This window comes from Pelmatolapia mariae, linkage group LG18 (assembly GCF_036321145.2).
Source record: "Pelmatolapia mariae isolate MD_Pm_ZW linkage group LG18, Pm_UMD_F_2, whole genome shotgun sequence".
Classification (NCBI taxonomy): domain Eukaryota; kingdom Metazoa; phylum Chordata; class Actinopteri; order Cichliformes; family Cichlidae; genus Pelmatolapia; species Pelmatolapia mariae.
Window position 1 is genome coordinate 3574215 of NC_086243.1, and position 15905 is coordinate 3590119.

The following is a 15905-nucleotide window of genomic DNA, read 5'->3' on the forward strand; positions in this document are numbered from 1 at the left end:
GTGGATAAAGAACCTTTATTAAAGGACGAAGGGCAGATGTCAGCTGCAGGGCTCATCACTTCACTTGATTGAAGGTTTAGAGTCAAAGGTAAGCAAAAACATTTACATATAATTTAATGTTCAGAATAGAAGGTACTTTACATGTACATCGTATTAGTGTGGGGTAATAAATTATGATGCTGTGTGGTAGTGGTAATGGAATTGTTCTTGTTTTGCTTTTTCTTCTGGTCTAAACAGCAAGTCCTGACAGATCCTGCTCTTCTTTTTGGAATCCAACCCACCCTAGGTAAAAGCTGTGCTTGGTTTGAGTTGAACAGGAATGACCCTCAGTTAGGACATACATCTTTGTGGTTTAACTAGAAATGTGCAAATTTTATTGTTAATACTCTAAGTAAGTGGGTGTTTATTCTCATCATAGTTTTTATGGCATAATTCTGTATTGAAATTCAAAGTATTGAAACATGAGTTTTGAATTGTGTAAAGATTGTACGGCAGCTTGAGGCAAAGCTGAGATTTTGTAATTCGGCAATGGAAATAAAACTGACTGAAAGTCTTTTGCCTCTGTACATATTAGTTTTTGACTGACACCACACTATTGCAGCAATAAAAAAATGTGTCATTACTATTTACACCAATCACCCACAACAGTAAAACTGCCTAATGTGTATGCCGTCTCTACACTGCTAAAATCACTATGGTGAGGGACGTGAGACTTCTGGGGGTGTGGTGTGTGGCGCTGTGACGTCATCAGTAGATCCTCTGGGTCCTGGGTAGAGGTGTGAGGACTCCCTGGATTGTGTCAGAGCATCCTGTGACTGCTCCATCAGATTCTAATCTTGGGTGTTTGAAGGATGCATCAACACCTAAAGTTAAAGTGCTTGTGGATGCTGGGGAAAGCCTGTATTGTCATGAGTGGGTGGGTGGGTGGCATTCTTGGTCTGCAACAACAGTTATGAGAGTGGTACGTGTGACACTCACATGAATGTCATAATACAAGATTTTGCAGCAGAACACTGCATTGTAATGACATGATTGCTGTTCTTCTGTTTTGATGTTGTAGCTTATTCCTGCATCTCTTCACACTTTACCTGGTAACTGATGGCTAAACGACTGCAGTTCACACCGTTAATAATCGTCAATGAATGATTCTAGCTTGCATTCATTGTTAGAGACTAAAGTTCACATTTGTAACAGGTTGAAAAATGGGGGATGCTGCCATGAAAGAGTTTGGGGCGGCGGCTCCTTACCTGAGAAAGTCAGATAAGGAGCGTCTGGAGGCCCAAACTCGCCCATTTGATATGAAGAAAGAGTGCTTCGTTCCTGACCCTGAAGTTGAGTACGTTAAAGCAACCATCACTAGCCGCGATGGCGACAAAGTCACTGCTGACACTGAATTTGGAAAGGTGAATAAAGTTCAGGTTCTGCATAAGTGTGTACATGTGTCTACAAAGGACTTTGGTTCTGTTTTGGTTAACATGGCTGTAAACTGTTTGATTTCCATTTGCAGACCGCCACAGTGAAGGAGTGCGATGTGCATCCTCAGAACCCGCCTAAGTTTGATAAAATTGAAGACATGGCGATGTTCACCTTCCTCCATGAACCAGCTGTGCTGTTTAACCTCAAAGAGCGTTACGCAGCGTGGATGATCTACGTGAGCTGACAGCACAACACACTAACTGCCCTCCCACAAATTCTACATATTTAACACTTTGCTCTCCTCTTTTCACCAACTATTAGACCTACTCTGGGTTGTTCTGTGTGACTGTCAATCCCTACAAGTGGCTGCCAGTCTACAACCAGGAGGTGGTCGCTGCCTACAGAGGAAAGAAGAGGAGTGAAGCTCCTCCTCATATCTTCTCCATCTCTGACAATGCCTACCAGTACATGCTGGCAGGTACAAATATCCCTTTTAGTATTCATCTTGAATGACATTTTGTTTGGACATTGTCGCATTTTCCCCTGATTTTCTGATATTCTCTTGCTGACAGACAGAGAAAACCAGTCAATCCTTATCACGTAAGTAACTTTACCAACAAGGGTCTTTTCAGCAGTTAAGAGTTATACTTCTTGGTCTTGAAATGTATGTCTTTTTTCCACTCAGTGGAGAATCTGGAGCTGGAAAGACTGTCAACACCAAGCGTGTCATTCAGTACTTTGCCAGCATTGCAGCTGTCCCAAGTGCTGGGAAGAAAGATCCAGCTGCAGAAAAGAAGGTTTTCAAACATTTTCAGTTCAATTCAATTCAATTCAATTCAATTCAATTCATAGGTATGTGTATAGCACCAAATCACAGCAACAAGTGCCTCAAGATGCTTTTCACAATCAAAATTCCACTTGGGAAGCTTTGCACTTTAGATCTTGTCTTTGATTTTCACATCAGGGAACCCTGGAGGATCAAATTATCCAGGCTAACCCCGCTCTAGAGGCCTTTGGCAATGCCAAGACCATCAGGAATGACAACTCTTCCAGATTTGTGAGTGTCTTTAGATTCTTCTTTCCCTTTATCATCTTCATCTTCTTCTTCTAGCTACTCCCTTTAGGGGTCACCACAGTGAAATATCTGCCTCAACTTCACTCTATCCCTAGCATTCTCCTTTGTCACACCAACCCTGTGCATGGCTATATGATGATAAATGACAATACCTAAGTGGAACAGAATAAACAAAACTAAAATCAGCTTTTTTCCACCTAACAGGGGAAATTCATCCGTATTCACTTTGACAACCGAGGAAAGCTGGCCTCTGCTGACATTGAAACTTGTAAGTAACTGTGTTTATGTGGAACATTTGAAGGTAGACTTAACTATTACATGCAACTTATCTGTATACCAGATAAGTTACAAATAATTGATTTCTCTTACAGACCTTCTAGAAAAGTCTCGCGTGACCTTCCAGCTCAAAGCTGAGAGGGACTACCACATTTTCTACCAGATCCTGTCTCAGATAAAGCCTGAACTTCTGGGTACACAGTCATTAACCTTAAGAACTATCACCATATGGAAAACAGCTAGACATTTTGTAATTTTATATTTTTCTATCTCCTTAGAGATGCTGCTCATCACCAACAACCCTTATGACTACGCCTTCATCTCCCAAGGAGAGACAACAGTAGCCTCTATCAATGATTCTGAAGAGCTGATGGCCACTGATGTGAGTAGAATCTTAGATGCACTGCAGCAATTTTAGTCGAAAATTCAAAAGCAAAAAAGAAAATAGCAAAATTAATTTTTTGATTTTTGTCAGGAAGCCTTTGATGTTCTGGGCTTCACTCAAGAAGAGAAGAACAGTATTTACAAGCTTACTGGTGCAATCATGCACTATGGCAACATGAAGTTTAAACAGAAGCAGAGAGAAGAGCAGGCAGAGGCCGATGGTACTGAAGGTGAGAGAAGACTACAGTCAGACACGATCTCTGTGGGCACTGATGACTTTAAATCAAAACTGCTATTTTGCCACAGATGCTGACAAAGCAGCTTATCTGATGGGCCTGAACTCTGCTGACCTCATCAAAGGTCTCTGTCACCCAAGAGTCAAAGTAGGAAACGAGTGGGTCACCAAGGGACAAAATGTCGCCCAGGTGAGATAATATGAAACTTTTGGAGAATTCCAAAATAATTCCCTAAACTTGATCAAGGTGTACTTTTATGCATTTCCTTGTTAGGTGAACTATGCTATTGGTGCGCTGTCAAAGGCAGTATATGAGAAGATGTTTCTGTGGATGGTAATGAGAATCAACCAGTCCCTGGACACCAAACAGCCTCGCCAGTATTTTATTGGTGTGCTTGACATTGCTGGATTTGAGATCTTTGATGTGAGTTTGGAAACATTAAATTCTTCTTATATGGTAGTCCTGGATGTAAAATACAATTTAAATCATGAACATACTGTTGTCCGTCTCTCTTCAGTTCAACACCTTTGAGCAGCTGTGCATCAACTTCACCAACGAAAAACTGCAACAGTTTTTCAACCACCACATGTTTGTACTGGAGCAGGAAGAGTACAAGAAAGAGGGCATCGAATGGACTTTCATTGACTTTGGCATGGATCTGCAGGCCTGTATCGACCTGATTGAAAAGGTGAAACACTGTACAATTACATGTTCAGCTAAAACTAATACAAATATAGTCCTTAACAAACACTTATACTTTCTGTCCTTTAGCCCATGGGTATCATGTCCATCCTTGAAGAGGAGTGCATGTTCCCCAAAGCCAGTGATGCCACCTTTAAAGCTAAGCTCTATGACAACCACCTGGGAAAATCCAGCAACTTCCAGAAGCCCAGAGTTGTCAAAGGAAAACCAGAGGCTCATTTTGCCCTGATGCACTACGCTGGGACTGTTGATTATAATATCAACAACTGGTTGGTGAAGAACAAGGATCCTCTGAATGAGACTGTTGTGGCATTGTACCAAAAGTCTACCGTCAAACTGCTTGCAGCTCTCTTTGCAAATTATGCAGGAGCTGACTCAGGTAGGTTTTAAAAAATTAGTAGCATCTTAGTTTACAAGTGATTATTAAAGCATCATGTAATAAGCTACTGGCCCAACCCTCCCCTGCCCACTTTCCCACAAACAACAACTGTATCTTACAGCTGAATCTGGTGGGAAGGGCAAAGGTGGAAGCAAGAAGAAAGGTTCTTCCTTCCAAACTGTATCAGCTTTGCACAGGGTAATATCAGTATAATTTTACATATTATAAATTGGTTAATAGAAACATTATTCCTGAATTTAGGATATTAAAAGTCATTTTGAATTGTAATGTATTTTGAAGGACAATGGCAATTCTTTTCTCTATGATGTGCTATCAGGAGAACCTGAACAAGCTGATGACCAACTTGAGGTCGACTCACCCTCACTTTGTACGCTGCATCATCCCCAACGAGACCAAGACTCCAGGGGCCATGGAGAACCCTCTGGTGATGCACCAGCTGCGCTGCAACGGTGTGCTGGAAGGCATCAGGATCTGCAGAAAGGGTTTCCCCAACAGGATCCTCTATGGAGATTTCAAGCAGAGGTGTCTGTTAGATACATTGATAGTTGGAAAATATAAAGATAAAGCAACATCAAATTTCTTAGCTATCCATCCTGCTGTGTTTTTGTGGTTTGACATTTTATGTAATATAAAATAAAGTTGAAATGCTCACTTTTTTTTTCCAGGTATCGCATTTTAAACCCAAGTGCTATTCCTGAAGGACAGTTCATTGATAACAAAAAGGCTTCAGAGAAGCTTTTGGGCTCTTTGGATATAGACCACAACCAGTACAAACTGGGTCACACCAAGGTCAGTACTGATAGAACAAATTTTGGCATATGCTGTTATTCTTGGTGTTATCATGTCCATGATGATAATAAAGTGGTCAAGAGTAATTCTAACACACACACAAAAGTGCCTTCAACATGGGTTTCTTGATCTTAGGTATTCTTCAAAGCTGGGTTGCTTGGACTGCTGGAGGAGATGCGAGATGACCGTTTAGCTCTAATCATCACGAGGATCCAAGCAAGATCCCGAGGTGTTCTGGCAAGAATTGAATTTCAGAAGATTGTTGAACGCAGGTATTTGGTACAATAAAACTCCGATTTCAAATCAATTCAAAGGTTACAGGAAAATGGAATATAAAAAAAATGACAAAACATTTTACTAAAGGTAGTATTCATCTTCCTTTCATTAACTGAAAGTCAAAAACACTGATAGGTTGTGTGCTATGGTCTTTAGTTTGAGGAGGTTTCACAACATTACTTTTAGAATCAGGCGAAGTCCAAATGTTTGAACCAAATGAGTTTGGTGTAAAAGTCCTCTGACACTGTATTATATTCTCAATACCTTACACTATCCTAGCAAGCTATTGTATTTTCCTTGGAACACTGAAAACATATTCATAAAGGGCACAAATTAAATAAAGAACGTAATTTATTTATTCATTAATGTTGGGTCTGCACTTCAGCAGGCCCGCTAGTTCAGAGACTCATCACCCATGAACCATGAAGAAAGCAAGACAACAACTTAACCGGTTTTTACTTGATAGCAAGGGAAGGCTGGTCGGAACCAGGCTCTTGGCGCTGAACACTGAACACTCAACACTGTGTGTGTGTGTATACATGACTTCCTGCCACACAATATATGCTTACAACTGTTTAACCACATTTCCTAGTTATCCAAAGGCCATCTCCCCACACCCGTATATGGCCTAACTTTAATGGTTCACCATATACAAGCATAGGCGAGCCCCTAAATGGCCGGAAGTGAACATACTTCACAAGATAAGGAAACCAGAATCTACCATGGAATGTGCCTGTGGTTAAACATTACAGCTTCCCCACCATTCAGCAGGCCGGGGAGGAGAACAAAAGAATATCTAAACATGCAGTTTAAGGCAAGGTTTACAAATTTAAGTACAACAATGGCAACATTTAACAATTTACTCTGACAATTAATATTTTCAGGTTTATTTAGATATAATGGATACTTTCACATTCACAAACTGAAGACTGAAAAAACGATTCATTGACATTAAATAAGCAGAGTCTGGAGTACTACAGAATTTTTTACAAGTCAAATGTCTGCAGGGATGCTCTTCTTGTGATCCAGTGGAACATCCGTGCCTTCATGGGGGTCAAAAATTGGCCCTGGATGAAGATGTTCTTCAAGATCAAACCTCTGCTGAAGTCAGCAGAGACTGAGAAAGAGATGGCCAACATGAAGGAAGAGTTTGCCAAACTGAAAGAGGCTTATGCAAAATCAGAAGCCCGCAGGAAAGAACTCGAAGAGAAAATGGTCACTCTTCTCCAAGAAAAGAATGACCTGCAGCTCCAAGTTCAGGCTGTATGTTAAAGGATTGTTTCTTACAGTATGACAACAAATATCAACATCACATGTATTGTGTGTGTTTGTCGGCTTAATGTGTATGTCATACTTTTTGTCTTCAGGAGCAAGACAATCTATGCGATGCTGAAGAAAGATGTGAGGGGCTGATCAAGAGCAAAATTCAGCTGGAGGCCAAAATCAAAGAGCTGACAGAGAGGCTGGAGGATGAGGAGGAGATGAATGCAGAACTGACTGCTAAGAAGAGGAAGCTGGAGGACGAGTGCTCCGAGCTGAAGAAAGACATCGACGACTTAGAGTTAACTCTAGCTAAAGTGGAGAAGGAGAAGCATGCCACTGAGAACAAAGTACTTGATATTTCTGTTTCTGAAAACAAGGGTATGAAAAAGAGACATGTTTCTAAACTGTGCACAGAATTTGTAATACCATCATTTACTTGCAACAGGTCAAGAACCTTGTTGAAGAGATGGCTGCTCAGGATGAGATTATTGCCAAGCTGACCAAGGAAAAGAAAGCTTTACAGGAAGCTCATCAGCAAACTCTGGATGACCTGCAGAGTGAGGAAGACAAAGTCAACTCTCTGACTAAGGCCAAGACTAAGCTGGAGCAGCAAGTGGATGATGTAAGAACTTAAAAAATTAGACTTTTAAATAATAATACTTATTTACATATTTACATTTTATATATATTTACTTTTTTCCCCACAGCTTGAGGGGTCTTTAGAACAAGAAAAGAAAGTCCGTATGGACCTTGAGCGAGCAAAGAGGAAGCTTGAAGGAGACCTCAAGTTAGCTCAAGAAAGTATCATGGACCTGGAAAATGATAAGCAGCAGCTCGAAGAGAGGCTGAAAAAGTAAGAATTAAGAACTGAACTTCTAACACAGTTTTTCATAACAAAATTATTTTGTACGAGCAAAATATATTTTTTCCATCCACAGGAAAGATTTTGAGATTAGTCAACTGAACGGTAAAATAGAAGATGAACAAATAATGAGTGCCCAGCTCCAGAAAAAACTGAAGGAGTTGCAGGTGATAAAAGAATAGAACAAAGTGTGAAAAGTGTTGAAAAGTAACTTAGAGCAAGAAAATTTCATGGCATGGTGTGCCTTGATTTTGGTCTAGGCTCGTATTGAGGAGCTGGAGGAAGAGCTCGAAGCAGAGAGAGCTGCTCGAGCCAAAGTGGAGAAGCAGAGAGCTGACCTGGCCAGAGAGCTGGAGGAGATCAGTGAGAGGTTGGAGGAGGCTGGAGGAGCCACAGCTGCCCAGATTGAGATGAACAAGAAGAGGGAGGCCGAGTTCCAGAAACTGCGCAGAGACCTCGAAGAGGCCACTCTGCACCATGAAGCCACTACTGCCACACTCAGGAAGAAACAAGCCGACAGTGTTGCTGAGCTGGGAGAGCAGATTGACAACCTGCAGAGAGTCAAGCAGAAACTGGAGAAGGAGAAGAGTGAGCTCAGACTGGAGCTGGATGATGTGGTCTCCAATATGGAACAAATTGTCAAGGCAAAGGTAAGTTACTTTCAGGTATTAGGGTTTGTTCTCATTGCCAAATCAAACATTAATTTTATAATTGTGTACATGATTGGCCATCTACTGCTTTTTGTTCACAGAACAACTTGGAGAAAATGTGCAGGTCTCTGGAAGACCAGATGAATGAATATAAAACAAAATCAGAAGAGGGACAGCGTGTCATCAATGACTTCACCATGCAGAAAGCAAAGCTTCAAACTGAGAATGGTATGCATTAGATTTGAACAGAATATTTTAGTTGTGCCAGTGTGCGGTACTGAATTTAATCTTATGTTTAAATAAGGTGAACTTTTGAGGCAGCTTGAGGAAAAGGATTCTCTGGTGTCTCAACTCACGAGAGGAAAACAGTCGTACACTCAGCAAATTGAAGACCTGAAAAGACAGCTGGAGGAAGAAGTCAAGGTAGCAAATAATCATCAGTGTAACCTCATTAGGTAGAGACCATTGGTACACCCAGTGCATAAAGATACACTTTCTTTTAGGCCAAGAATGCATTAGCCCATGCAGTGCAGTCTGCTCGCCATGACTGTGACCTGCTCAGGGAGCAGTATGAGGAGGAGCAGGAGGCTAAAGCTGAACTGCAACGTAGCATGTCCAAGGCTAACTCTGAGGTGGCTCAGTGGAGAACCAAGTATGAAACTGATGCCATCCAGAGGACTGAAGAACTAGAAGAGGCCAAGTAAGCCAAATACACTAAGTCCACTAACTCAGCAAAGGTAAAGAGCGTTTAACCACAAATACATATTTTCATAACCTAGAAAAAAGCTGGCTCAGCGTCTGCAGGAGGCTGAGGAGGCTGTTGAAGCAGTGAATGCTAAATGTTCCTCTCTGGAGAAAACCAAACACAGGCTGCAGAATGAGATTGAAGATCTCATGGTGGATGTAGAGAGGTCTAATGCTGCTGCTGCTGCTCTGGACAAGAAACAAAGAAACTTTGACAAGGTTTTCATCTGGCGCTTATTATTTCACTGAAGCGGAAGGTCAATCTTTTGTCTAAAATGAAAACTTTCTTGTAGGTCTTGGCAGAGTGGAAACAGAAGTACGAGGAGTCTCAAACAGAGCTGGAGAGCTCTCAGAAAGATGCCAGGTCTCTGAGCACTGAGCTCTTCAAACTGAAGAACTCCTATGAAGAATCTCTTGAACATTTGGAGACCATGAAGAGAGAGAACAAGAACTTACAAGGTGACTTAATTACCCATTAAAATCATACATGAACAGTTTGTTCACAGTATAACTGCATTTATCTTTTTTACAATATGCCCTCAGAGGAAATATCTGACCTCACTGAACAAATTAGCGAAGGTGGAAAGAATATTCATGAGCTCGAGAAGATTCGAAAGCAGTTGGAACAAGAGAAGTCTGAGATACAGACAGCTCTGGAGGAAGCAGAGGTAAGCTGCTGCATAGTGGCCTTTTTCAAATTTGAAAGATTTTAGGTTGTGAGTATTAATTAATTACAAGTTATGTAGTCATTGTGTCTAATTTCTATTTGTGACAGGCCACACTGGAGCATGAGGAAGGGAAGATTCTCAGAGCCCAACTTGAGTTTAACCAAGTAAAGGCTGACATTGAGCGCAAGCTAGCTGAGAAAGATGAAGAAATGGAGCAATCGAAAAGAAACCACCAGCGAACTGTGGATACTCTTCAAAGCTCTCTGGAGGCTGAGACTCGCAGCAGGAACGAGGCTCTGCGTCTGAAAAAGAAGATGGAGGGAGACCTCAATGAGATGGAGATCCAGCTAAGCCAGGCTAACAGGCAGGCAGCTGAGGCCCAGAAACAACTTAAGGCTGTCCATGCCCATCTGAAGGTCTGAATAAACGAGCAGTTCTACTTCTTTGAAACAAAAATCAAAACCAAAGTGAAACATCAGTTAAAGTTTTGGGTTTTTATCTTCAAGGATACTCAACTTCAGCTGGACGACTCTCTGCGAGCCAGTGACGATATGAAGGAAAACATTGCCATTGTTGAGCGACGCAACAACCTTCTTCAGGCTGAACTGGAGGAGCTGAGAGCAGCTCTGGAGCAAACGGAGAGAAGCCGCAAACTTGCAGAGCAAGAGCTGCTGGATGTCAGTGAGAGAGTGCAGCTACTGCACTCACAGGTAAGATATAAAGGTTGTCTTTGCGACACATTTCTGCTCAATTGTGTAAGCGATTGTCACACTGATAAATGTGTATTTTTTCAAAACAGAACACAAGTTTGATAAATCAGAAGAAGAAGTTAGAAGCTGACACATCCCAGCTTCAGACAGAAGTCGAAGATGCAGCTCAGGAATGCAGGAATGCAGAGGAGAAGGCCAAGAAGGCCATCACTGATGCTGCCATGATGGCAGAGGAGCTGAAGAAAGAGCAGGACACCAGCGCTCATCTGGAGCGGATGAAGAAGAACATGGAGCAAACCATCAAAGACCTGCAGCACCGCCTGGATGAAGCTGAGCAGATCGCCATGAAGGGAGGCAAGAAGCAGATTCAGAAGCTCGAGGCCAGGGTGGGTATAATACTTCAGTCTCTCCCTATAATCTCTTTGACTACAGCATCTATATATCAAATAAATAGCTGGTCTAAATTTAAGTGATGTTATCTGAATTTTGTTGTGGGATCTGAATTTTATAGGTCAAGGAACTTGAAAATGAGGTGGAAAATGAGCAGAAAAAGGCCAGTGATGCTGTGAAGGGAGTAAGAAAGTATGAAAGGCGTATCAAGGAGCTTACTTATCAGGTAACTTTGATTCTGAACCAAAGTTAGCTTGTCTAATGGAAATTATACTCAGAAACAAAACTATGTAAAAATTTGTACTAATTAGACCGAAGAAGATCGCAAAAATCTAGCACGTCTTCAAGATTTGGTGGACAAGCTGCAGCTAAAGGTCAAGTCCTACAAGAAGGCTGCAGAGGAAGCTGTAAGTTATACAGATTTTAAATACCGCCCTTACATCTGACCACTGACTGAATATTTTCTTTACAAACAATATTGTGTTTCTACTCTACAGGAGGAACAGGCCAACAATAATCTTACCAAGTTCCGCAAACTTCAACATGAGCTCGATGAAGCTGAGGAGCGAGCTGACATTGCCGAGTCTCAGGTCAACAAGCTACGCGCCAAAAGCCGTGATGTGGGATCAAAGGTTTGTATTTGTACATGTTTAAAAAAAGTGTTAGTCCGGAATAGTAGAACTCTTAGCATCCTGCTGACAGATCACCAACATAAATTCTAGCTTTTTATTTCAAGTATCATTGACAAAAATAAAAGCGAAAGCATGCATTGTAGTCTTACTGCAGAATCACTGTAGAGTGAGCACTGACTGTTTTCACTTCATTTACAATCCAACTCTTCTTTTCAAATAAAAAAGGCTCACTAATGATCCTCTTTTTCCCCTCTTTCTTGGTTCAGAAAGGACTTGATGAAGAATGAAGTTCACCTTGAAATGATCATTTCTGAGACACCTCTTGTCCTGCAATGAAGTCTCCCTATGCATGTGTTTTTGTTTAGTAGAATAAAGTTAATGAGCATCTCAAACAGTGTTGTGAGTTTCATTGATAAAAGCGTTTGCTGTTTATACTGGTGAGAACCAAACTTGATTTTACAAAACAAATAAATATAAAATTCGAACCAAACTAGTAGAAAAATAAGATAAAATTAATTAAAAGGATAGCAACAAAGATAAAGTAAAAGTGTTATGTTTTAAATGTCTATTACTGGTATTAAAGAATTGCATTATAAGGAATGTATCAGTAATTTGACTGAATTTCCCTATAGATATAGTAATATGTAGTTTTCCCTCTCACACTTCTTTCCAATGAAAGAAGGGAACAAACTGGTAAATTCGGATAACAAAGTCAGTTGTACTTACTGTGATTTCAGACAAAATCACAAAAACTAATACATTACAATAAAAAAGCATTTTGGTATTCAATATAGTAGAGAATACAAAATTTGAAACCATGGTCACTAAATCAATTTCTTTGAGCTTTTAGAAATAAAAATGTGTGGCAGAAAACTATGTGTAGCTTATCAATGACAAAGTCTTTCCCATTGAGACTATTATTAATTCAATTCAATTTATTTATATAGGGCCAAATCACATCAACAGTCGCCTCAAGGCGCTTTATTTTGTAAGGTAGACAACGGTGTTATTACTAAGCAGCTTTTATACCTCATTCATCAGAAGTCAGTTAAACATCAAATGACCACCAGATGGCGCTCACAGATCCATTTCTTATAGTTTGATAAAGAAGGCAGTTGGAAAAAGTCATGTGAAAGTAATGAAACTTACTCACATGTTACATGATAAGAAGAGTTTGCTTTGTCATTTTCTTTGGATTTTCAGGCATTTTATATGTTTTATATTTCCCTGTAGCATGACATCTAACATTTTTTTTAAATGTTTTTTGGGTTTTCTGGATTTAAATGAGATCAAAATAGGTGACAATGGCATTGAAGAAGACTTTAAAAGAATAATTAGTGACATGTGAAGAGAGGACTGCAGAATTCAGGTTGATTGATTCAAATAAGAAAAGAAATCCACATTTTTTTGTATAACACTTACTTAAATGACACTACCAACTAGAAAATGCAGAAGAATTTTATGAATGTAGTCTTGAACTATTATTATTATTATTACTCTAGGAAGCTCCTAAGAACAATATGCTTATGTACAGAACTGTAAATGACACAGTGCTTGATAAGTGAACTACAGTGAGACATTTCTACTCCACATGCACCCACAATAGATAATTAACAAAACAAGCTCACAGACTACTCTTTTTGCATAAATAAAAGCCATCTTCTCACTACTTCTTTCGGGTATAGAAAATTGGACATTATCCAGAGACACAACCATTTATTTCTGACTATTTCTTTCCATTTTGATATGACTACAGGCTAACATACTAAACTATAAAAGTGAAAACTACTAACCTTCACATCAGTAGTAGCGCCCATTCTTTCTTTTAACAAGCACTCTCTTTTTGGAGCCAGACTGGGGAGGGCCATTTGGAGCACAGGATACAAGCAGACTTGACAGACTGGCAGCAGATAATCTGGTCTTGGTGTGTCCTTCAAGAGGAAATAGTACATTGACAATATGAGCATATTAGGTCTAAAAGAAATGTTTTCTATTTTTGCCATTTCTGCAATCAGAAATTAGAAGTTCTGCATAAAGTAAAACAAAAAGTTGATAATAAAATCTTTAAATGGCCAACAGTACCTTTTCAATATTTCATCAGAGGATCTCTTGGTCACTACCTCATCTGAAGACAAGCAGTACTCTGGACTTGATCCTATAGAGAGGTCCATAGTCTGAATGAGTGAGAAGAGGACAAGGGAGGAGAACAATCAACTCCTGTAAGCCTCTGCTAAAATTCAACACCACTTAGAAGTGACCTTTCACCGCAACATAGGACAAATTCTGCCAATAGCTTTGCTGGCTCTAGTTTCAAACTTAAGTGAGGCAAGGTGCCTCACACCTTCTTTTGTGTGCTCATGTGATCATAAAAGTCAAAGACACAAAGACCGTGGACAGCTGGGAATGAGACCTTAAATGGCTGGAAGAGTGCTCTCCTAGAGCCTGGAATAGACAGAGGATAAGTAAAGGAGAAGGAAATGGGATCTGATAGAAAGTCACATAATTGAGGTTCTAGAAGGATTTAATTTATGCCAGACCTTCATCAGACCTTGGTAAATGGTAAATGGCCTGCGCTTTACTAGTCCCTAAGGACCCCAAAGCGCTTTACACAACCAGTCATTCGCCCATTCACACACTTCATCAAACAAAAAAAACAGCAAACAAACAAAGAAAAGAAACTTATGAGAAACTTTGAAAGCTGATTTGCCCTCCTTGTCTTGCTTTAGAGGTTTCATTTGTAACACATACAGGTTTATTTGTTCATGCATTTTGCACTAAACGTAGATTAATTTAGTATATTGCTTTATATAAATGATATATTATCCCACAATACGCTAGCTATAGTATATATAGCATATTGTTATGTTCCCTTGAGGTTATCACCTGTTGCTGCTGGTCAAAGAAAAAATACAAACCAGTCTCAACTACCTGCGTCACAAGCTGTCCCCAAGCTATACTCTGAACCGCCAAGCCCTCAAAGGCAGCCAACAGGAATTTCACAAGTTATCTTTGTGCTCAAGGATAAAGGGAAGAAAACAATTCCATGTCAACAGAAGCCAGCCAAGGGCACTTGCTGCATGTCACATCTGATAGCAGGTTGAAGTATATAGCTACATAGTCAGGGGTCATTTGTGCCCTCTCGTCTTTTGTTCTAGTGGCAAAAAAGTTATTTATTTAATAGAAAACTAAATGAAATAAAAGGTTTGCTTCATCTATCCTTCATCTGGAGAAAGACAAAAATAATTTGCATTCTTGTGAGAAGAGTTATGACCTCTAAAATTAAATACACTTTGCATGTAGATCTCTTAATTTATGTTGGGATAAAACCTTTTGCAAAATTAATCAATCAATACAAAAATGAAATTAAACGTTCACATCTGTGTGTATTTCCTTATATCTCTGTCTCTTTATCATAGAGACAGAGTTCAAACACAATATGAATAATTTTATAATAATAATAATAATAATATAACAACAATAACCAACAAACAAAGTCCAGCATCAGGAAAGCTCCCAATGCTCTTCCACCAGAAATCATATTGTCTAGTTATTAAAACTGTGTAGAGGAAAGGGGAAGGCAACATTATTTGTAAGACCCAAGAGATGTACATTCAAATACAACAAAAACCCATTTTATATACTATTGTAGTATTGATCTGCTGAACGGACCAAGATTGTTCAGAAACAGCTGATGACGAGTTAACATAGAATATACACACACGTATTACATGTGACACACTATTAGGGAGCTCATGCACCTTGATCAATTAAATATGACTTACTGCAAATTTTAGCATAGCAACACAATTATACTACTCATACTGCTGAGTGAAGACCCCACAAACACAACACATGAAAGTTGCAGTGAACCATTCATATGCTTGCTTGAACTGCAGAAAGATAACAGAAGCTAAATGAAGAATCATATTACAGATGCTCTTTAGTAAAATAGAGGAGTTATAATTTTGTTAATATTAATTTGGTACAAAACTTACAGCCCCTTGTTTCCCTTTTTTCATGAAACATGAACTTGGGTTGGATTGCATTGCATCTGAACACATCTATTGTTGGTAAAGAAAAGGAAAGAATGCAGAGTGACCAGGGTTAGACTAAGGGTGTAGATCTAATTGAGAACAGTGGTGAGTGATAATAAAGGGACTTCACAGCTGCGACCTTGGCCTTGTCTTGCCTCTCTGTAGACAACAGCTGCTCTTTATTCTTCCTCTTGAAATGTATTTTACATCCTATTGCTTTACAGACTATTGTTGAACTTTAGATCTCAAGATGATTAAAGTGACACAAATCCTAGCCTACTTTATTCATATGTTGAACAGACTACAGAGTGCAAAAGTCTATGACATGGTGGCTCTACCTTCTAATTAACGAATATCCCTTTTTTTCATCCTGAAAAAAATCTGCCTAATTATTGTTC

At 39.7% G+C, this 15905-nt stretch overlaps 1 protein-coding gene across 1 annotated transcript; it reads left to right on the plus strand.

Annotated features, from left to right (window-relative positions):
* Positions 1-1202: 1202 nt before the first annotated feature.
* Positions 1203-11760, plus strand: LOC134616293 (myosin-7-like). Its single transcript, XM_063461043.1, has 37 exons — positions 1203-1403; positions 1508-1651; positions 1738-1894; positions 1989-2016; positions 2102-2213; positions 2381-2473; positions 2696-2759; positions 2863-2961; positions 3046-3149; positions 3243-3381; positions 3458-3576; positions 3661-3810; positions 3905-4075; positions 4159-4468; positions 4590-4666; positions 4806-5011; positions 5155-5278; positions 5414-5550; positions 6562-6817; positions 6922-7164; positions 7263-7439; positions 7525-7670; positions 7756-7846; positions 7940-8329; positions 8431-8557; positions 8634-8752; positions 8833-9029; positions 9109-9292; positions 9367-9532; positions 9617-9741; positions 9849-10157; positions 10248-10451; positions 10541-10837; positions 10963-11067; positions 11153-11248; positions 11339-11473; positions 11740-11760. The coding sequence occupies exons 1-37, from the start codon at positions 1203-1205 to the stop codon at positions 11758-11760; spliced, it is 5823 nt and encodes a 1940-aa protein (XP_063317113.1).
* The last annotated feature ends 4145 nt before the right edge of the window (positions 11761-15905 follow it).